Source organism: Rhamphochromis sp. 'chilingali', assembly GCF_963969265.1.
Source record: "Rhamphochromis sp. 'chilingali' genome assembly, chromosome: 21".
In the NCBI taxonomy this organism is placed as follows: domain Eukaryota; kingdom Metazoa; phylum Chordata; class Actinopteri; order Cichliformes; family Cichlidae; genus Rhamphochromis; species Rhamphochromis sp. 'chilingali'.
Genome location: NC_137949.1, coordinates 7,121,701 through 7,143,590, shown reverse-complemented (window position 1 = coordinate 7,143,590; position 21,890 = coordinate 7,121,701). Strand labels below are relative to the sequence as shown.

The window sequence follows — 21,890 nt, the reverse complement described above, 5'->3', positions numbered from 1 at the left end:
AGATGACATGTGAAATATCTTTGGCTTTTAATCAGCACATGATTCTAAAGTGAACATAATAGGAGTTCAAAACTCTTCTGTTAGCAAAATATAATATGAAATTGCCCGTTTGACTGTAAATGAGTTTCATTACATTGTTTTTGTAATTGTGCATTGCCTTTTGAGCAGCATATAATGTTGTTTGATCAAATATTTGGGGTCCAAGAAATCCTCCAGTTATTGTTAAGGAAACATTTGTGCTTTTTGTCACAGTATTAAATAATAGATGAGCAGCAAAAGCTACAAAACTGTAAATGCAAACATGTTAAAAAAAAAACATTCATGTATAAGTAGAAATGTGTCTGTAGTACATTTCAAAGTTCCAGCAGAAGTAGGAGGATAACGAACAGCGGTGTTGTACGATCAGACTTCAGCATGTTCTCTGATGAGCCAAATGAAATTTTGACCTCTTAACCAAAAGCATTAAAGGTCCTCAGAGTCCACATACTAAGTTAAATATTACTGGACAAAAATAAATCAGTTTTCCAAAGTTGATTGACAGAAAATGGCAGAAATACCTGGACTTTTTATTTCCGTCAGAACATCTGCGGTGGTTGGAATAATCCAAGTGTTAAATGTAAGAGGAAGAGAGGACAGAGAGAATTGTTCCACAGATCAATGTGTGAATGATCATCTTTTAGCTGTTCACACTCCGCAGTAAATCATTCACACAAAGAAAAATCGTTCTTTTCAGTTATTTTTGGCATGTAAGCTCTGAACTTGCTATTTAATCTCAAAGCTGATTTTCGCCTTTCATTTCAAGGAAATGGCTTTATTGCATTTTGCTGAATTCTTTAGAGCAGACAGTACGTGAGTTAAAATAAATAGTGCTGGCTCGAATGTCGGGGTCACATCTGTTGGCGTTTGATGCCACACGATTGACCTGGATTATGGCAGCCACAGCAGAGCGTGATAATTAGTTTGGCTCTGTCCTCAGTAAAACCCCAGGGACCAATTGATCAGCTGATGATTGATTAGCGAAATAAAATAAGGGTGCAAGCAAATGTGATGGAGCACAGTTCAATGTGTAGTGTTTCTGGGAAAGGACTGAATTGTAATTAAACCTGAGTGGAATGCCTCATGCACTCGACTTACTGTTTGATCTGTTATTACAGTGGATGTTAAATGCATTGTTAGAAATATAAATCTGTCAAGTTTAGACTTGAACTAAAATTTCATTTCAATATTGTTAAACTGTAACATCTGTCCACACCAGTTATTTTGGACTAAGCCTTTTCTGATAACACCAGATAATATTTGAAGATGCACCTTAAGAGCTACTAAAGGTTTAACCTCATGAGCTGTGGTGCCCCCAATTTATGTTGATTTGATTCACTTTTTTTTTTTTTCTTTAAAAGCTGAGACAAAGGTTATAGTTCTAGTATCATAGAACTACTTAGCAATTTCAGTGGGAGTGACTTCCTCAGTCTCAGCTGACTGCAGGTTTCTACAACCTTAGAAACAGTACATTTGCATAATGACTGAAACCAGCCCACTGAATAACAATGGACTGTGGCCTCACAGCCCATTGTTCGCCAGTTTCTCCCATTGAAAAGGTCCAGGTGTCCAGATGAATAGATCACCTTTTTTGGGATTTCCTTACCTGGAGGATTGAGCACTCTTAAACGTTTCAAACTATTAGTTTCTCACAGTTTATTCAGGTTTGCCTGTTTTGCCTACAAAACCCTGTAAACTTCTGTGCTGGGAAAAAAGAAAATGCCACTTTTTATTCGGTGGTATGCATGTGTGCCGTCGGCGTTTGTTTTTGTTTGTTTCTCTTACGTATGTGTAGCCACATCTGTTCTAATTGTCTGTCTTTATTTTTACAGCAAATTATGAAGGATCGATGGATCAATGCAGGATTTGATGATGACGAGCTCAAACCTTACACTGAACCAGAGCTGGACATCACAGATCAGAAGAGAATAGGTAAGGCTGATGTTACTATTAATATCGTAACTGCTTTTTTGCTTGTTTGTTTTCCCCTTTTGAAGGATGGATTGCTTCATCATTGAAGTTCTTTTTAAGTCAGTTTTCTGACTTTCAGGCCTGTCATATACACTGTTCTATAATCAAAAGAAAAAAGTACACACCCCCTCCTTCTCCATTATTACTGTAAAAGCTCAGTCGGTAATTTTCGTCAGTAGTGAGAAGACGTGAGATGTCAAACGTTAGTGGGGTTACGGCTCCACAGTGCAGAGGCAGTCTCATTATTTCAGTGCTGAAGAGCTTGAAAAGGAAAAAAGATGAAACGTGACGATGAATAAATAAATTCGAGCAGCGCTGCTGCACGCAGAGAAGAGAACCAGAGAAGCCTCCCCATCATGCCCTGGATGAAAGCTCTTACATAACTGCAGCTGGGGTCGGCCGTTGGTGCACATGTGTCGGTGCGAACTCCCAATCACCCAGGAAAACGGAAAAAAGAAAGATGGAGGAGGGGGGAGAATGAGGTCTTGAAGTTGCCGACTAGTCTCTGGATTCTAAACAATGCCTGCAAAAGTTTACCTAAAATTATTACTGAATGAAAACAATGCATTGTGGAGCAGATGCTGTCTTACACAGGAAAAGGCTTCGAATTTTCAGTGTGGATGACATCTAATTTATCTAAAGGCTTCAGCAGCACAAGGGCCAATAGAGAGAGCATTTATTTTCTTAACACCAGGAAACACTGTGAACAGGCCAGCTTAAAGGTGAAACTATTAGCTGATCAATTTAAAGGAAATCCTCAACCTCGAAGGCCCCAAATCCTCAAATGCCTGTTACATTATTGAATTCATAACTGATATATTTATTTATTGGGGTAGGGGATGGGTGGACTCTTGGATAAACATTTTTCACCATTTAGTTTTTAAATGTCTGATTTTATGTGATGCGTGTAAGGAAGTAGTAGACCTGGAGGACATTCTCCATAATTCTTCCACAGTGACATGAGTCTTGATATTTTTAGTTTTGATTCATGCCAGCTGCATAGATGAATGAATGCATATGTGGCTTTAAACCTGAGCACATAAGAATTACATGCCTCTCTAGATTAATTTTCTGTGCTTGTAGTATACAGTGTTGATTAACTGTGAAAAGCAATGAGCTCAGTGGGAATTATTTAGGGGAAAAAAGGAAAAGCACAATCTATCACTGACAGCGTGATCAGCTCATAGCTAAATATCAGGAGGCAACCAAGGCGCTCTTATTCCTTTAAAGGTCCTGGTGTATCTGAATATAGCCACACAGAACTTTTACATAACTGACCTAACCTGTGTAGCCTATGTCAGAATGACTAAAAAAGTAGCGTTAACAGATGAATAAAGCCAGTAATGTTACATAATTCAAGCCTAGAAAGTAATCCTTTTTTCTTCTTAGGTAGAGTGTTACCAGATAAGTGTTAAAATGTCCTTTCTTCTTTCAGCTATGAGCATTTTGTCAAAGATTGCAGCCATAAACCATCTAATGAGCCGAGAATCAGAGAGGGAAACACAAGTGTTGGGACGCAGGAGTGTGAAAGTGAGAAAGATGAGCTTGATCCAACAAAGGACGGGAAAAGATGGCAGATCAGTGGTTCTGCCTGGTTACAGAGGCGCAGCTCGTTTTTTGCTCGCTTTCTCTCTTCCCACGCGTGAAACCTGGTGTTAGACTCAAAGTGTTCGTGCCCAGGTGAAGTAGATACTTAGCAATTAACAAAGGACTGAAGATATTTTAAAATTATTGTGCTGAGCTTTTTGTTTCAAAAACTAAAATCATTAAAGCACAAAGAAACCCTCGAGTGGTGCTGAAAATTATACATTTTAAGCCTTTAGAAGTGTAGTAGAAAGAGAAGCCATGAAAATATTTAGTAGTAATAGGTAACATTTTAAAATCAATTCATAAACCCCTGAGGATGCCGGGTAAAGAGTCTGAAATGATGATGAAGCGGTCACACCTCTCTCTTGTTGTCAAGTCTGGCAGCTGAGTTTGTGGTTGAGAAATACATTTTTGGCTACGGCAGCACATCATCTGCACTAAAAAGAGTGTGATTTTAAAAAACGATCTCCTGTCGGACACAAACAGCCTGCACTGACAGAACGGTTACTGGCAGGAAGTCAGAGCCCATCACAGGTCACTGCGAAGCCGGTGACTCATTTCTACACCTTTCCTTGGAGACCAGACGCTCCATCTCTGAAGATGGAATCTGCATAAAAAAGCTCTCCAACGTGTCTCAGATAGAAGAGCGTTTTCAAAGATTTATAGACTGCACAGCGTGTAAAAAGCTTTCATGTGATGCATGGTGGCGTAACAAAGTCATATTTCCATTACTTCAGACGACATTGCTGCATTTTTTTTTCTTTTCTTTACAAATGAGTGCTACAGTGAAAAACCAAGTGTTCCTACTACAATTTAATGAATTACATTGCAGGTATTTGCTTTTTACTCCTTACACGGTGTAAGTGTGCAGAGATTCATGTACCTTTTTTTTAAAATGAACAAAACATGCGTGTACACACACAGCACAAATATATTTACAAATCATGTTGGATCTGTACAGCTTTACCTGGTGTGCTGCCACACATGTGACCTGGACAATGAGGAAGCTTAATGTCAAAGCTGTGCATGTCTTTCTCTGTAAATCTGTCTCCTGGGGACAAATTTGAGTTTCATACATTGCGAGTGGAGACAATTCTCTTGTGTCTTCGCTGCTTGACCAACATTGAAAGGGTAGGTAAGGGTTAGAAACAGATTCAAGTTTGGCTTAAGACTAGATCAAACTATACCCACAAATCACAGATGGACGATGATCTCTCCTTTGTTGGGACTCTTTTTCTCGTTTTTCACGCAGCTTTGATGTGTGGACATTCATTAAAAACTTGTTAGGTGTCTATTTGTTCAGATGAAACACAGCAGATTACATACCTGACTGCTCTGAACCCAACTACAGCTGTGATTTGGAATTTAAAAGTAGTCTGAGTTTAACTTTCGGATTAGACTTTCAGGAAAAAAATGTTGTCCTCACACTCCAAACCCTTTCCAGTCAGCATTGCTTTGCTTCAAAGGTGAACCAGAAAGGCAGGAAGTTGATTAGCTGAACTTCACTGCCTGAAGCTTCTGACGTTGCGTGTCTAGCTTGACTACATTACAAACTTCTAGTGTAATGTAGTCGATCCCGTGATATCCGCTGTAGCGCCACCGCATATCACGGGATCATAAACCTGCACGGCTCAGTCACCAGAATAAACACACACAATTCTTGAATGTGCAAAATCACATTAAGAGAAGTCAGTTTAATAACATAGATTTGACATAAAGTTGATAACCACATAACTTTAAAACAAGTTTTTTTTAAAAGAAATAGTCATGTTTTGGTTTTGTGCTGTAATCGCCAGAGATCACTGTGAAAGGGTCTAAAATTAAGCACTCTCTCACTTACTTTGTGGTGAATGTAGACCCCAATGAACTGTCAATGATCGCAGTTATCTACAGTGTCCCTTTTAGTTTCAGTGGTGTCGTGAAAAGTGGTTATTAAATTGAGCCTTTGATCATTTTTGCTTGTGCAGACGTGATGGTCGGGATGGGCTACAACTTGGAGGAAATCCAGGAGTCTCTGGCCAAGATGAAGTATGATGAGATCACAGCCACCTACCTGCTCTTGGGCAGGAAGGCCTCTGAGGTACAAACATAACAAACGTCTTAGTTCTTCAGTCGTTCAGCTATCAGTGGTTCGTAAACCAGTGTGTGACTCGGCTATTTATAGACTTCTACCTTGTTTGCAGACTCTCGCCACATATTAAAGTGCATTAAAATAATTGATTTGAAGCATTTGGGGGCTTTTTTCCGTTTGTTAAGCCTAATGGTTTTAAATTTGATCATGTGAAATAGTTCGTTGTCAAAGATTTGGCATTTGGGGCATTTTTTTCAGACGGCTAATTAAGCAGTCATGTAAGTCCCCTTACTGTCCATGAGGGCTTGGTTCTGATATAAATAAAGGTGCAGGAATTGAAACAAAGTGGGTCTGAAGTCGCCATCTGAAACTCTAAGCTCACAAATGACAGCTTTCTCACTCATCAGAAATAATAGTTTTAAAATGATCCTTTGTACACAAAAATTCTTTTGATCGCGTATCATGTGCCCTAGATTTTTGGTCTGTCTTGACTCATAAATCACATTCACTGTAGTAAAACTGTAGAAACTGAGGGTTTTTGTATGTTCTGTATGTGTCCTTTGTCTCTCAGCTGGAGCCCGGCGACTCGGCCTCCAGCAGCAACTTGTCTCTGGCCAAACCGAGGCCAAGCAGTGAGCTCAACGGCCAGTCGCCCTCCCACCTCAAAGTCCAGAGGAGCGTCTCCTCCAACCACAAACAGAGACGTTACAGCGAGCAAGGTGTGTTGTTTTCTTCATTGTGTGAAACACAGTGTCGTGGTCCTAGCTTTCCTTTTCAATGTCACGTGAAAAGGAACAGACTTGAAACTCTGCTGTACGTCACCTCTAATAATAAAAGTACTTTTCTGTCAGTTGCTTGTTTTCAGCTGATAAAAGAAGCCAAATCGAAACCTGTCACATGGTAGAGGCACTTTAGCCTTTCCTTTGTTTGCACAGCTCTGTGTTGTCCACTGTGATATAATGCTTTGTCAGTAACCTCAGTTTGCGATGCTTCCTGTCTGTGAGATCTGCAGCTTAAGTGGCAACGCTGAGAACCTTTTTATACTCCAGCAGAAACCCAACATTCAAACATTGTTAACTGTGATTTCAAAAACTGCTGTGGCATTTTCAGCCTTGTGTTTCTGATATTTTGGGAATTTAAGAAGACGACTTTATTCATTTAGTAAATGGTGAAACCTGATTCAAGGCCACCATGGATTAAAAGAAAAACAAACATTAATGTGATGATGATTATATTGTAAATTGTAACTATAATTATGTTTGACTAAGTCTGGGTCATTTTTTTTTTTTTTTTTCAAAATGTAGGTTAGATAGAACTTCTTTAAAAATTGTATTTGCTGACAGAGGTAGACGTATTCTTGAGTCATCCCGCAAACGTTACTCTGATAATTATACTTTCTCTTTCTATAGTTGGTCAGAACCTCCCTCCAGGGATGGCTCATCCGAAGAGGAGTCAGACAACTACTGCTGAGAACAGCGTGAAAGAGGAAGGTGGAGTCCAGCTCCGTAAACCGAGCATCCCAGGAACCCGCGGGGCACCACCCTCCAGCCCTCTGCTGGGCAACGCCAACAACCCCAACAAGGCTGACATTCCTGACCGCAGGAAAGGAGCCACCACGGCCCCGAGCGTGAGTGTTTCAGCAGTTGGCTTAAAAGTTAAACTTGATTGTTTGCTCTGTTTTTGTATGAGAGTTTTGGGGAGGGGGAGTTAAGCTAAATGAGAGTGTTTAGTGACAGTGGCTGTCATGGTTACTTAAAAGGAAATTCCAATTTTACACATCAGTGTGTACTTCCTGGCGTTGGGGAAGTCCACTGCATTTAAGGGGAAATAATGGTGTAAAGACTTTATTGTGTTCAGATGCATCTGTGAGAAAATGATGCATAAATGGGTAAAGCTTCCTCTAACAGGTGACATCACATGTGATCCCACCTTGTAAGGAAAAAAAACAAAAGATCAAAGAAGTGAGCAATCGACTCCTGAGCTCTGGTTTTGTGTGTCGATGTAGTTGTCCAGATTTACACAACGAACAATGCCCGAGTATTGTTTAACAATGTGATTCAGTCTCATGGTCTGGAGATTAGGAAATGTTTTTAAGCTGCACTCTATCACTTTAAAGCCACCAAACCATGACGTGGCAGTCTCTGTGTGAGTCACTTCAGATTAATCCACCTGTCCACATCGACCACAGTGAGCCTCTGTGGCGATACAAAATGTGACAGACGAGTACTACTAATATACAATCGAGTAATGCAAATGTTTAAGAGATCAAAGACACGAGGGACATATCAGTACAGTACAAAGGAAACAAGTTTTACTTCTAAAGTCTGCCGCATTGTTTCCAAGTTTAAACAAAACTCATTCGAATTTGGTGAGATTGGCAGCATGATAGACTGAATTTAAGTGCACTGTGCTTTAATTGCTGTAACACATGTTTCTTTGAGCCTTTCATTTAAAAAAAAGGTCATCCACTGAAGCAATGCATTTGTCTGTTTGCAGAATAACACTGCATCTGCGGGTATGACCAGGAGGAACACGTATGTCTGCAGTGACAGAAACAACACAGACCGCCTCTCCGTCATTCCTAACGGGAAAGAGAACAGGTGAGAGGAGGATGATTGTAAATCTTAATCAGTACAGGGAGCAGAATTTGAGTTTTCCCACTTGTCAGTAAACTGTTGTTAGTGAGATCATTGTTGTGGGTCCTGAAGTCTGTATGTAGTTCTTTAGATTTAGATAAATACTGTTTTAGAGACTCTTCTACTCAACCTGTGTGAAAATGTATATTTGTATGGTATTTCAAACTCACACTCGTCGAAGTTATTTAAACCCCTTTTTCTTGTTAATAGAGGAAAAAAGGACCTACATGGGATCCCTAGAAAAGATTTCCTTTGTCTCAGTCCCTGATTTTTCTACTCCTTTCTTTCTGTTTACTTCCCCTTTTCTCATCAACTTATCTTCCATTTCTGCCTGTGTGTTTGTGATTCGGGGTGGGGTTTTTGTTTTTTGTCCCCCCCCCCCTGTTACGGCATGACCAGCATGACTGAGATGGCTTGTGCCACTAGCCCCCCGTCTGCCTTTGCAGCCGCTGCATTCGGTGCCTCGTCCAGTTCGGTGCGGCTGAGGTATCAAACTGTCGGCCCTTTGTACGCTTGCCAGGCAGGCTGGGCCACACTGCCCCACTCCTACTACGCTCTGGACTACTGCTCGCCCAAGTAAGACGACAGGGTCTCCAAACCCCCCTGTCTGTCTCCTCTCATGTCTCAGCCCCTGTTTGGCCCCTTGCTAACCCACACATCCAGCCAGCTTCACACTCTGTAACCCTACAACTAAACCATGGACACCATTTCCTGCAACAAACAGTAAGCAAAGTGGTTTTTGGTGCCAGAGTCTGAAATGTATGCTTATCAGCAGGAGCAGGTAAAATGAATTGCTCTAATGACTGGTATACCTCAATAAAATATGTCCTCCTTCTTTTTATTGTTACTCTACCAAAGTCTAGCCGGTCTAACGTGCTGATTCATGGTCAGAATGAAGACCTTTTTAGATATAAACACGAGCTTTAGTGCTACTGTTTGGTTTACCTGATGTTTGGTAACACTGCTGAGGTGGTGTTGATAGGAAGAAGCATTTGTATACTCGGATCTGCAAAACACCTCAGTACGTATTATCTGTATGCTAGTGTTACTGAATCAAAAGAATCATTAGTTTTCCACAACATAAACAGACTTAAAAATGAGGCTTAGTCAAGGTGCTTGTAGTCAATCTGACATGTAACTGCACTGCTATAAAGTCAGACACATAGACTAGGACTAGCCACTTTCTTTTTCAGGAGGTGGCTAAATAAAGACATTTTTTTCCCAGATTTAATTTCCACAAAACTGTCCAAAATCCAGATGATAAATGAAGCAGGGAGACCAAGCAGGTCAGTTAGACAGATAAATTTCTGAGTGTTTATTTCAGACGCTGATCAAACCAGAGGAGAAGTGGAGAAAAATATGCATCTACACACTGAAATCGAGCGATAGGTTAAACTCAGTGTGTGATAATATTTTTCCATGTTTCCATCATCCCTCTGCCAGCCATAAACCAGAGGACCGCTTGGGCCCCCCCCCCCTCCTTGCGACATTGCAGTAACGCACTCACACAGCTCTGCTCCTGATCTCTCCTCCATCCTCTGCTGTGAACTTTGACCCCTGATTTTCTCTGTCTGGGTCCTGCACCTGTTGGTCTCCGAAATGATGGAAAAGCCCCCACTGCTCACGGCTCCCCTGCTGTCCCAGCTTCCTCAGACCCTCGTCTGTTTCTGTTTAGACTCTTAAGTGATCAGGCTCACAACTCACTGTTTCATTGTACATATCAACAGCTTGACATCTGGGGTGTGAAATTAACAGCTCATTGCTGGTGAATTTTGGTTCCAGCTGCTTTATATACGTTTCCTGTTCTAAAATTGCTCCGAATTTAATGAAATAAATCTCACACACTGGCCTTAAATATTATCATAAAGATGTTTTGGTCATGTGACCTCACTTATACTATTTTTCTTGCCCTGCCACCATTTTAATAGGTTAACCTAATTTTGTTTCTGCTCCCAGAAAGTCCCAACTCTTCAGTTTGGTCTCAAACAATGTAATGATCTTATAAAGATTTCTCCTGTTATTTTTCTGCTTTGAAGAATCTTCAAATGACTCACAGACACATGAGGACAGAAGTCCTTGTGGCGCATTAGTCGTTTAATCCAAAGGGAGGCACTAAAGCTGGGTTCTTAGACCAGATCTGTGCTGGAGCTCAGTTTGCACAAAATACTTGCACATCTGTGGGTATGAAATGCATAAAATTAATCTTCCAGCTGTATTTGTTTACTGATAATCTCTCTATCATAAATCTGCCTCTTGTTGGTACTACCAGACACTGCTTTATGGATTCAGTTTAAATAAACACTTATGCTCTAATCAAGGGGTCTCAAACATAAGGCCCAGGGGCTAGAAATGGCCCAGCAAAGATGCCAATCTGGCCCACTGGCGGTCTTTGGTAAATGTGAAGGAGGACATACGTTTTAGACTTTTAACTGTATTTTCATAACTTTCACAGCTTGTCTTACTGATGAAAACCTCCCACAACCATCCATAATACACCAAAGTAATAGATAAACTAATATTTCTTTCATTAAATAGAGCAACATTTCTTTATCACTTAGTAAAACTGAGATGTGCTGTTGAAATTGCACTTCTTCTTCTTGAGATACCTCAGAGATTAAATGTGCACTTCTTTAGACTGACAGAAAGGGGAGTTTCATTGGTCCGGCCCACTTAAGATCAAAGTGGGCTGTATGTGTCCCCTAAGGTAACGGACGTTTGACATCTCTGTTCTAATCTGTTAGTTATGGCTACAACTGCTCAGCAGTTTATAGGGAATGATGATCTTACTCTGTGCTACATGCAGCTTCTGCTTGTGGTTGGTCAGCTGTGTGAGGCCAGTGGTCGCAAGACTAAAACATTCGCTGTAATTTAAAAAAATGTATTGCAAATTAGTTATTCACAGACTGGCTGTTGCGTCTAAATCCACCAGCTGATGTGCGGCTTTGTCCTGTTGTGATTTTAATTTCCTACCCTGCTGATGTCTAACCTGCAGTATTTGAAACCCATGGCAGTTTTAGAAGTCCACGTAGAATAACCAGACCACACATTTTAGGAATGCAGAGGCACGTGCAGTGACTCTGCACAAACATTTTTCCATTGCAGAAGTGTACTCGAGTATGTTGCACAGTCACAGCTTCTGTGACTGTGTATAATCTGGCTCCATCACACTCTACCTGCACAAATACGTGGAAATGTTCAGTGTGTTGAAGTACACGTCTGCTCTGGAAAAACGGAGTGTAAAACCTGCTTTAATTGTAACTTCCCCCTCCGTCCACTTCAGCAACGTTGCCGTGTCTCCCGGCAGTCAGAGGAACCCGGTGGCGTCCACCCACAGCGTCGCCAACACCACTACGCCCGACCGTCTCCGCTTCCCCCGAGGCACAGCCAGCCGCAGCACCTTCCACGGTGGCCAGCTGAGAGACCGCCGCACGGCCACGTACAACGGGCCGCCGGCCTCCCCTACTCTCTCCCACGATGCCACGCCTCTGTCTCAGACCCGGAGCCGTGGAACCAGCAACCTTTTCTCCAAACTCACCTCTAAACTCACCCGCAGGTAGGCGAGGAAAAGCGTCTGCGCACATTTTGTAGAGAAGTGTGACGGGTTGATGTTTAGCTCCTTTCTGTTCAGTCAGTTTAAAGGTTTAATTTGTTCTAAAGCAATTTTTTTTTTTTTTTAAGTGATTAAAAACATTAAAGCTTGAATATAAAGAGGAAAGACTCCAGCGCTGCTCTGCTCTGTGCCTTATAATCTACTGTGACTCTGTTCAGATTTGAAGCCAATCAGCACAGTGCCATGTAGAGTTAAGATAAATAATTACATGCTGGAGGAACACTTCACTGTCCTGTACAATGTGATTTATGCTCAAGTCTACATTTGTTGTGTGTCGCTGCCTGGTTGCTGCCAGAAAACCTACAAACACCGTAAAGAAACTGATTGGATATTCAAACATTTTATTCATTACACACAGCAGACCATTTTAGATCATTTCACTTCCATGATTCTTTAAAGATCTTGGGTGGTAATGTTTTTATACGGTAATCATTTCCTGCACTATGCGTGCTTTAGGGCTGTATGTGTTACTATTATACTTGTAGTTTGATATAGTCCATTAAAAACAAAACAAAGTGAAAGCATACATTTTGAATCGAGGTTAGTCTTGTATAGCTTTTCTTTAAATTGCATTTTCAGGCCTCCCTGAAATCTCGACATCAGATTCTTGTGCACTTCTTATTGTGGTTAATATTGTCACAGTGAGAGTCTCGAGTTCAGGTACTGAAAGCAGCAGCCAAGCCAGTGACATCCCACCTGCAATGACTGACCTAAAATGAGGAATTGAAATCATTTAATACTGAATTTTTAAAAAAAAATTACAAATGAATCTTTACCTTTCACTGTTAATGATTCCAATCACCCCATTTTTGTTCACTCATTCGATCTCCCCCTCCCCTTTCCTTCACTTCTCTTTCACCATTTTCACTGTTTCTTTGTCTGATTCTGTTGTAGAAACATGTCATTCAGGTTTACCAAAAGGTAGGACTCTTGTACTGCCTTTCACTCTGTACCAAAACAATGACAACAGTCTCACAGAACAACTTCCTCTGAAACTCTTTAGACGTGTGGGGCTGCTGGCACTGAACTAACACATTGCTTAGCAGAACAGTAACGCTCTCTGGGTGCATTTACACACACTGCTTACAATCAGATTAACGTGACAGATTTCTGTTCTCACATATTAGGTCTACTGACGTGACTCTAAGTAACCCACAGTAACATAATTTAATGTCTAGGTAAGATTGTCCTTAAAGGAATAGTTTGGTTTTATGTGTTATGTATTAGAGGACTTGTGCGTGCAGTCCTCCCTTCATGAAGGTTATACTTTTAGATGGTGGAGATGGATGACGATCTCATAGGTCAGTGATGGCGGTGATATTTCACTTCCTGATTACTAGATTCATTTTAAATGTAACCAGACTCACTGTTGTCTCATTATGTTTCACTATTGTAAATGACACTTAGGACGTGGGCTTGTTTTGTCATTTGTGTGCATGAGCACAAGTTCCTGTTCAGATTGAGAGGGTTTCTGTCTCTGGTTTGACTCTTCTTGGGTTTTTTTTGTCTTTTAAATTTGAGTTTAAGATAAGTGTGCGTATGTGGAAACAACCAAACTCATTTTACACACATACAAACAGCTTACATGAGTCAGCAGAACTGTTGGCTTAAAGCAGGGGAAGCAAAAAAGACCTGGGCAGACATTAGGTCTCAGTACTGTTTTAGCTGTTCGGCTGATATCCGCCCATTTATGGTCATTAAGTGCAGTCAGATGATTAGACTAAATCTGTCACCTTTTGTATGCGAAGGAGGCTGTGATGCAGGTGTAGCCCACTTTCTTTCTCTTAATCTTTCAAGTGGAAATTAAACTCCCCGTCCTGCCCTGGATACTGGATCGCCCAACGCTATCTGTGCTGTTTTGTGTATAAACAGTTTTATGGAGGTGTTTGTTCTGGAGGAGCTATGTTGTGGACCTTTTTAAGCTGTATCAACATCCTGCAGAACGAATATACAGAAGAATCAGAAGCTCTGAATTTTAAGCTTTCACGAGGACAGGAGGATTTACTGTGGGACGATTAGACTTCGTAGCCAGGTGTAGTAAAAAACTAGCAACTGAGTATTGGTGGTAGGTTGTATCAGTTAGCTTTTGTTGACAGCGTTGTCTGAGATGTGTTGGTTTTTTATTTTTAATACACGTATATATCTATTGTACATAAGGGAGCTGTCAATCATTTCATCTTTTTTTATTTAAAAAAGTGACTTAATTGAAATTTATCACAATGGCAAACTATTCCTTTAAGATGAATGCATTGCAATTTAAATAAAAATTGAAACTTCCTTTTGCTTTGATTGGGTTTTACCTGGTCTCTGTGTGTAAATGTGCTCGGGGTGGCCACGGTTGGTCTGGGTGGATAAAGGCTGATTGGGAAAGCAGACCGGACTCCTTGAACAATCAGTCAATTACCCATACAGCAAAAACAAAGCAGCTTGCTACTAATCAGTCGTCATTGCATGCATGAGGTTGCTTCTTACAGCTGCCATTGATTCTTGATTTTAATGACTGAACTCATCGTAGGTTATTCTGCTGCTGCATTATTCACCAAAATATATATTTTCTTACTTTCTTTGACCCAGTTGTGTCAGTAAGAAACCACCAAGGATTATATTTTTATCTGTTTCTAAGCCGTTTAGTACATTTATAAATGCAACTTTGTATACACTGATGTTTTTTGTAGACTTGGTTCATTCCCTTGGTGGGTACAAACATCATGTTCAGAGAAAGGGTCTTCTAAAAGGCACGTCGCTCAGCTTTTGTCTCGTTGCCCTTTATTTTCGCTTTGAAGGTTTTCTGGGCTTTAGTTTTTTACTTTCAGTTTAAGTCAGAAGAACAAAAAAAAAGGGGGATCACACAGGTATATAATACAGCATTTATTTACTGACCATTTTTGGCTATTTTTATTAAATTTTTTGTAATGTACTAATTAGTGCTGTCAGCATGACGTTAACGTCATTCTAACGAGGTTAACACTGACAGCACTAGTACTAATACAAATCACAGATTAGGATTTTAACTTAGAAATCAACATAAAAACTCCACAGTTCCTAAACTTAACATGGAAATGACCTTATTTAAAATGCTCTGTTAAATATTTTCTAATTTTGTGATTCTTTTTAAATCAGCAAGGTTGTTTTTACTGAAGAAAATGAAAACTTCTTCTGTAACATGTTTTGCTTTCAGTGCACTTCATTTGTCTCACGGTTATCTGTCAGGCAAGCAAAAGCTGCAGAGAATGTTTGAAGACACAAAAATACTAATTCTCAAAGTATTTTTGTGTCTTCAGAAAGTTGTTTTAGACGCAGGTGCTGGAAATATTCTCCCCTCGTTGCTTTCCGTTTAGTGTCTTCCAGCATTTGGGCCCATACTAAACAATGTGTAAGACTTTTTCACTACGACAAGGTGTTTTTTGTTTTAAAATGGGTGTGTGGTGACACGATAGTGTAAATGGGTCTCTTCAGACATTTTCTTAACTTTTCTTAATGTCCCACTTTATAAAAGGAGGCCTTATTTTGTTTGGACATGCTGATGGTTTCCTGCGGACGTTCCAAGTAGTCGGATCAGCCATTCCAATAGGGGTTGGGATTTAAGAGAGGAGGCTATTAAACACTGAATTCCTCAAACGGATCTTGTGAAACAGCATGGTAGCTGTGGCCAAACTGAACCAGTCATTGATGTACATATCAAAAGATCAGAGGAGCTTTGCAGCCTTCTCAGGGAGCTGTCTTGAGGCCCATGGCTCCCTCTGGTGGCTGATTTGTAAACTGTCATCTTCCTTTGGCAGCATCATCGTCATCCAGAGCCTCCTGTCGGTTCTGCTCAGGTGTCATCACCATCCTGCATTCCCACTCATGGCGTCTCACTAGGGTTTTTGTGTTTGTCCTCATTTCTGTGGCGCACTCACTGTGACAAAATAGAGCAAAAGACTATAAGATGAGTCGAAAATAAAACCGAATACAGTAATAAATTGTGTAGTTGGTTAAATGAATATAATGGAGTATTCAAATAAGAGTTGAGCTTAATTTCTTTTTAGTTTAAAGTTATCTTTATTGTCCTGTGAACCCTGGTGCAGTCACTATTTCAATCTTGGTCTGCGACATCAATTTTAAGATCTTGCTGTTAAGTAAAAATAACTGAAAATATCAATTGCAAAAGTTCACAACAAAGAGCAAAAATAGTAAGTTCACTAGCTTAAAAATGAGTCCAATTATATTAATTATCTAAATAAGGATTAATCAGAAAATGTGGAACAATTGCATGATTATTTTTTTTCATGCTACAAAGAACAGACATAAAAATAACAAACTGAAAAGTGGAGTTATTAAACTGTCTTATGTTCAATTTCCTCTGAAGATGAAAAGTCTTAGCTACACTTTTTTTAAAAAATCTCCATTTTAACCAACAATATTATTTATTTACTTGGTTCCATTTTTGACTCGTCTTATAGGCATTAACTTCATTTTGTCCGGTTTGGGCCGCCGTACATTTCTGCTAAAAACTCATCTCTGATCTTAACGAGTTTTCTTTATTTTCCTCGTCCTCGGGACATTTTAGGTTCACTCACATTCTCCTCCCGGTGTGTTTTTTGTCTTCCTTACCTTCTTGTGTCCTTTAACCTTGACCTCTTGCTGCTCTTCCTCTCTGCCTAGGGTCAGTATTGACCCGGCCAAACGGCAGTCGGCCAAAACAGGGCCTGCCAACCCTTCTACCCAGGGAGGAAAGACCCTTAGTAAGTCTTCTGCCCTCCAGTCTCTTTCAGCCTTTCCTTCTTTCCTTCCTTCTCATTATCTTCCATGTTTTTCTTTCTTTTCTTTTTTTTCTTTTCAGCCTGTCCTCATGCCATTCATTTAAATATTCTTTCCTTCTCTTTCTTTTCTTGTCATGAGTCCACTGAGATTTCCGGCACATCCTCAGATTCACGTTTTTTCTTTCAGATTCAGGAGCGGAAGATATAGAGAGTTGTAGGAAGATGAAGATCTAGAGTAAGGGGCTGTTTCCATCCCTCAATTTCTCCTGAGATTAAAGTCTGAGTTTCAGACTTCCCTTCCTACATTGCCTCACCCCGCCTTGCCTCACCCTCCCCCCTCGGTCTTGTGATTTCTCACAGCCTCTCTGGCCGACCCAGGACCTGCTGTCAGTCCTGTCTGTTCGCTCGTCTTCTTGTTGTCGAGTCCCTCAAGCTGTCAGGAGTTTGGACTCTGTCCCTCCTCCACAACCCCGTCCTGTTTTCTGTTCTGCAGGCTGCAATGCATGCTGGGAGCCTGACACAGTACACCCATCCTGTCCGAGAAACGGGGAGATTACTGACTATTCGCTTTTAATCTAATCTTGTCTTACAGTACAGACTTTTTTTTTTTTTCTTGTTTGTAGTCGTTCAGCATCCTCCCAAAAAGTCTTTTCTGGCAGTCAAGACTTTGAGCGAAAGATCTTGCAGGAGGTCTAAATTTTTATTGCAATCCAGTAAATTTTCCTGTGAAATCAACCTGGTTAGTAGGAAGGAATCCCCTGCTTTATCTCGAGTCTTTGTTTGAGTCTTTGTCTTGAGTCTAGTGAGGCTAGGAAATTAATTTTTCCTGTGTATAAGATGCACAGGAACAGTAAAGGATTCAGAATGAATCCAGCGGTAAGCCAAAGAGGTCATTTTTGCTTTATGGAGGGGAAAAACTGCACATGAAACACATTATGTAAAGAATTTTCTTCATTATGCCTGCCATAGAAATACTTGTATGAGGACAAACAAGGAAGGCAAATTACTTCTGACTAATGCAGAAGATTTCATCGTGCTTTCCTTAAAATGTCCCGCATGTCGTCTCACTGCCCAGTTTGTCAGCTTGTCTTCTAGCTGGTAGGAGAGCCATTACAGAACCGCACATATACACAAAGTCCTGTCTACGGCTCACGTTTGTGACTTAAAAATAGTTGGTGAGCTTTTTGTTCTGTCGATCAGAGCGAGCGCGCTTCTGCAGCGCGGCTGAACGTGCTGCAGCTTCGGTCACAGGGACAAACTGTGAACATTTGGTTTGGTTTTTAGAGCCTGAGCTTCATGTTGGAGGGAGCTTTTCTCTAAACGGTGTCTGTTTTCATGTGCGTCACACACACGGCTCAAATCAGGATTTAATCATCAGTTGCCTTTTAAAAAAATAATAATAATTACTGTTAATATTAGGAAAGGTAAGCATTTCAGAAGCTGTTTTAAATGTAATATTTAAAGTGATCAAATAATTCTGATAATTAGTCCAAATGCAAGTAGACGTCTTTAAAATGTCACGTGTCGAATTGTTAAATAGAAAGAATAGATGGGTCACGTGTTCACTAACAGTGTATTTAAAAGGCTTAAACTGGGATTTTATATACATTTACTGTACGATACATCGTCAAAGGACGTGTTTGCAGAGCAATAATCAGCTTTCTTGTAATTTTTTACTTTTTTATTTTATTTTTTTACCCCCCTATTATCTCCTGTCATCCTATAGGCCAGTGGAAGGATCTGCTTTTTTATTATTTTAGCTGTGTGCTGTTCAGATGTAGATTAAAATCTTTTTTTTTTTCTTTTTGAGAGGCGATAAAGTCCAGTCAAGTAGCGCTGCATCACTGCCTTCACTTCCTACCTCACCTGAATGTGGCCTGCAGGCTGCATCTCCTCTTATTTTGCTGCTGTTTTGCGTCGACACACCGCTGTCAAGCTTTTCTTTGTGTGTGCTCCTGTTGGCTTCAGTCTGGGACATGAACAGTCATCACTTCTTTGTTTGATTTCTTTATTTATTCTCCTCTCTCTCTCTCACGACTCTTTGTTGATTTCAATGGAAGTCAAAGCTTCCATTTCTTTTTCTGTTTTTTGGTGGTGGCTCTCGTCGTCGTTCAAGTATTCGTCACGTTCTCTCATTTTTAAATATGATTTTTTCACTGGAAATGATAAAAAAATGATTGTCATGCAAGACCCACATCTTTTTTTTGTTTCTTCTTTTTTCCCCCCCGCCCTGACTCCTCCTCCCCGTCTGATCTTCTTGTACGCCCCAGAGTCTCCACCGAGTTTGAGAGAAACGGGAGACTTGAGGGCTCAAGGTGAGGTTACCTCCTCCACGTTCAGTGTGTCTTCCCTTCCGAACGTAGGCTTCAGTTTGTCTCCGTCTGCACCATCATCCAATTTGCTCAATCCCCTTCCCCCTGCATAGGAACCACTTTGTGCTTACTCCCTTCAGGGACGTTTGAATGTACTGTTGCATCTTTAAAGCCTCGTCTTTGAGTGTTTTTTGACATAATGTTTTTTTTGTTTTTTGTTTTTTGCATGGCACTGTATTTGTGAGCTACTTTTGTTAGCATGGCATGCTTGTTTATTTTGTCACTCCTGAAGCTCAAAGACTGCCGCCATGTGTCTAGCTCCAGTTTACATACAAGTTAATTTCCAGAGAATAAAAATTTATATGTGGAAAAACCCAGAAACGTTTTAATCCTCTGAATGATCATATTGGTTACAATGTAAATGAATTTGAAACTAATGAACATAAGAAATGAAAATTAAATTCAAAATGAAGTGATGGGAGGAGCAAAAACAGGTCAAAATATAGACGAGGACTAGAACAGAACCATTTCTAATGCGTACAGGATAATTTTGCTTTTCATTGTTACCCAGTACTTACATTACTAACCCTAATATCTTTGAATTACAGATAATTTACAAGACTATGGTGGATGATGGTGATGGTCTTTTAATCACAGCTTCATCCAGTGATTACTGTCCTTTATTGCTTAATCTGTTCCACTAGAGTCTTTTAATTAATACTCTCAAAAATATTTGACTGCTGTAGTGTATAAATATCGTAGGGGCTTAATTTGTCCAATATGCCAGACTGGTTATCTTTTATATGATTATAAAACTAAATAAATGACATTCAGTCACAGTTTGCGCGCCTCATCTTGACTCAATATTAAGTCAACACACTGGATATAAAACTGCAAAAAGATGGGATCCCAGATTTAGAAGTAATGTAAAGCGGACAAAAGTGTGACTAATCTAAGTGTCTAATATAATAAAAACAACGAGATGTAGGTCCTGAAGAAATGAGTCAAACGTGGGCTCAGATTTAAGTTGCTTGCAGAAAGTGCAGCGGTCTTCTGGGTTTTTCAGACTTGCTGCTCACTATCAAACAACTGACAAAATGTAGTAAACGTGAAATATTTGAGTTCAAAATGCAAACAAATGGTGAGTAAAGAATGATGATAAAAGTTGTGTAGAAAGAAATCTAAACCTTTGAGGTTTGCTTCTTTAAATAAAGTGCAATCTTAAGTTTTTACTGCATTTTGTCAGTTTCACTGCTTTTCAGCTTCATGCTGAGACTTAAATGATTTTTTTTTTTTCATGTTGCTTGTTTCCCTCATATGAAAATAAACAAACTGGGGCTAGAAAATCTCATGTGGAAATGCATCAGAGCTGTGTAAAACATGATTTAATTCAAACTAATTCCTGCTGCTTCTGCCTGTTTAAAACATATTTTTTTCAAAATAAAATGTTTTTCTTTCAAATATATTCACAGATCCTGCTTTGTAAAATGCAGGAGGAATACTGTGTGAGGCTAAAACCTCTCCTCCGTGTCTCTTTCTCCCAACAGTCGCCATGTACCTGGGGATCAAAAAGGGGAAAATAAAGACAGTAAACCCCGCTCCCTCAGATTCACTTGGAGTATGAGGACCACCAGCTCCATGGAGCCCTGTGATATCATGCGGGAGATTCGCAAGGTGCTTGACGCCAACAACTGCGACTACGAACAGCAAGAGAGTTTCCTGCTTCTTTGCGTCCATGGAGACGGGCGAGCTGAAAACCTGGTGCAGTGGGAGATGGAGGTTTGCAAGCTTCCCCGTCTCTCCCTCAATGGCGTCAGGTTCAAAAGGATATCCGGCTCATCCATCGCTTTCAAAAACATTGCTTCCAAAGTTGCCAATGAGTTAAAGCTATGAACAAAAGGGTTTAAAGTATACATATATATATATCTAGAAGTATTTAAGCTGTACAATCATCCAAGTAGCAGTTTCCAAATGTCTCCTTTTTCTAAACAAAACACAGAGTATGTATTGAATATTATAATGTATAGATTAAGGCTTTTGGCAATAATCACCGAATTACCTACTAATATCTCAGTCTGTTCTGACCGCACAGGGTCGACATTAATGAGTTGAATATGATTTGTCATGCTGTGAATGTGGACAAAAAAGCATTTCTGGTCTTATTTATTTCACCTTTATTTTTCTCTCTCCTGGAAAAAGGAAAATGACGTAGCGTTCTGTTTTCAGTGTAAATAATGTATCTTACTTTGAAGATGGCTTCTCTGCAATACTCATTTTGTTTTTTCTTCTCCTTTTGTATTTTGTTAAAAAGTAGAGATGGGGAGTCCATGTAAATGCCCACATGGTTAAGGGTCACTCATGTCTCAATTAAAGTGTCTGTCAACCTAAACCTCGAGTCTGATCAGTGTTGGGCTTTTGTTTCCAGCTTCATCTAAATTACATTTGATGTCAGTGCATGTTGGGACATCTGCTTGTTTATTCATTCAGGTCTCTTAAACAAAGTTTCCCAACTTTGCCTCAAAGGTTTGAGGGGGAAAAAAAAAAAAATTACCTGCAAGTTGCTTCTATCACCAACTTCACTGAATTCAACGGTGCTATCTGCACCAAGATAGGGCTAAATTACATGTCTGAGACATTTGCATCAGTGTTTCCCAAAACAAAGAGCAAAGTCTCATGATTCCAGTCTAATACTAGCTGAGGAGAGTCAGTGGAAACTTAGCTGTATTTAAGGACACTGGCTGATGCATAATGGGTGCTGGAGTTATTAGGAAATGCATTTAAGGAAATTTGCAGCTTGTTTAATGTCTTAAGTTCATTTTGTAGGGAGTAAGTGCAACCAGAGTCACTTGGAAGCGTCGGGCACCTAATCTTCCACTGCATTGATTTTTATTTTTTTTTTTTCCCCTCATCTTGTGCAGCATTTAA

The 21,890-nt window shown here is 40.1% G+C and overlaps 1 protein-coding gene across 16 annotated transcripts in view; it reads left to right on the top strand.

Annotated features, from left to right (window-relative positions):
- Window positions 1–21,349, top strand: part of mark3a (MAP/microtubule affinity-regulating kinase 3a) — a 46,325-nt gene extending 24,976 nt beyond the window's left edge. For 3 of the 16 annotated variants that reach the window (XM_080870291.1, XM_080870282.1, XM_080870290.1), the window contains exons 10-18: window positions 1,869–1,968; window positions 5,562–5,674; window positions 6,237–6,384; window positions 7,075–7,292; window positions 8,162–8,265; window positions 11,582–11,854; window positions 12,806–12,832; window positions 18,924–18,968; window positions 20,513–21,349. In XM_080870291.1, the coding sequence (XP_080726417.1) occupies window positions 1,869–1,968; window positions 5,562–5,674; window positions 6,237–6,384; window positions 7,075–7,292; window positions 8,162–8,265; window positions 11,582–11,854; window positions 12,806–12,832; window positions 18,924–18,968; window positions 20,513–20,858 (1,374 nt within the window). In that variant the 3' untranslated portion in view covers window positions 20,859–21,349. The other 13 variants (XM_080870283.1, XM_080870284.1, XM_080870294.1 and 10 more) reach the window with 9 other exon arrangements.
- Window positions 21,350–21,890: the final 541 nt, after the last annotated feature.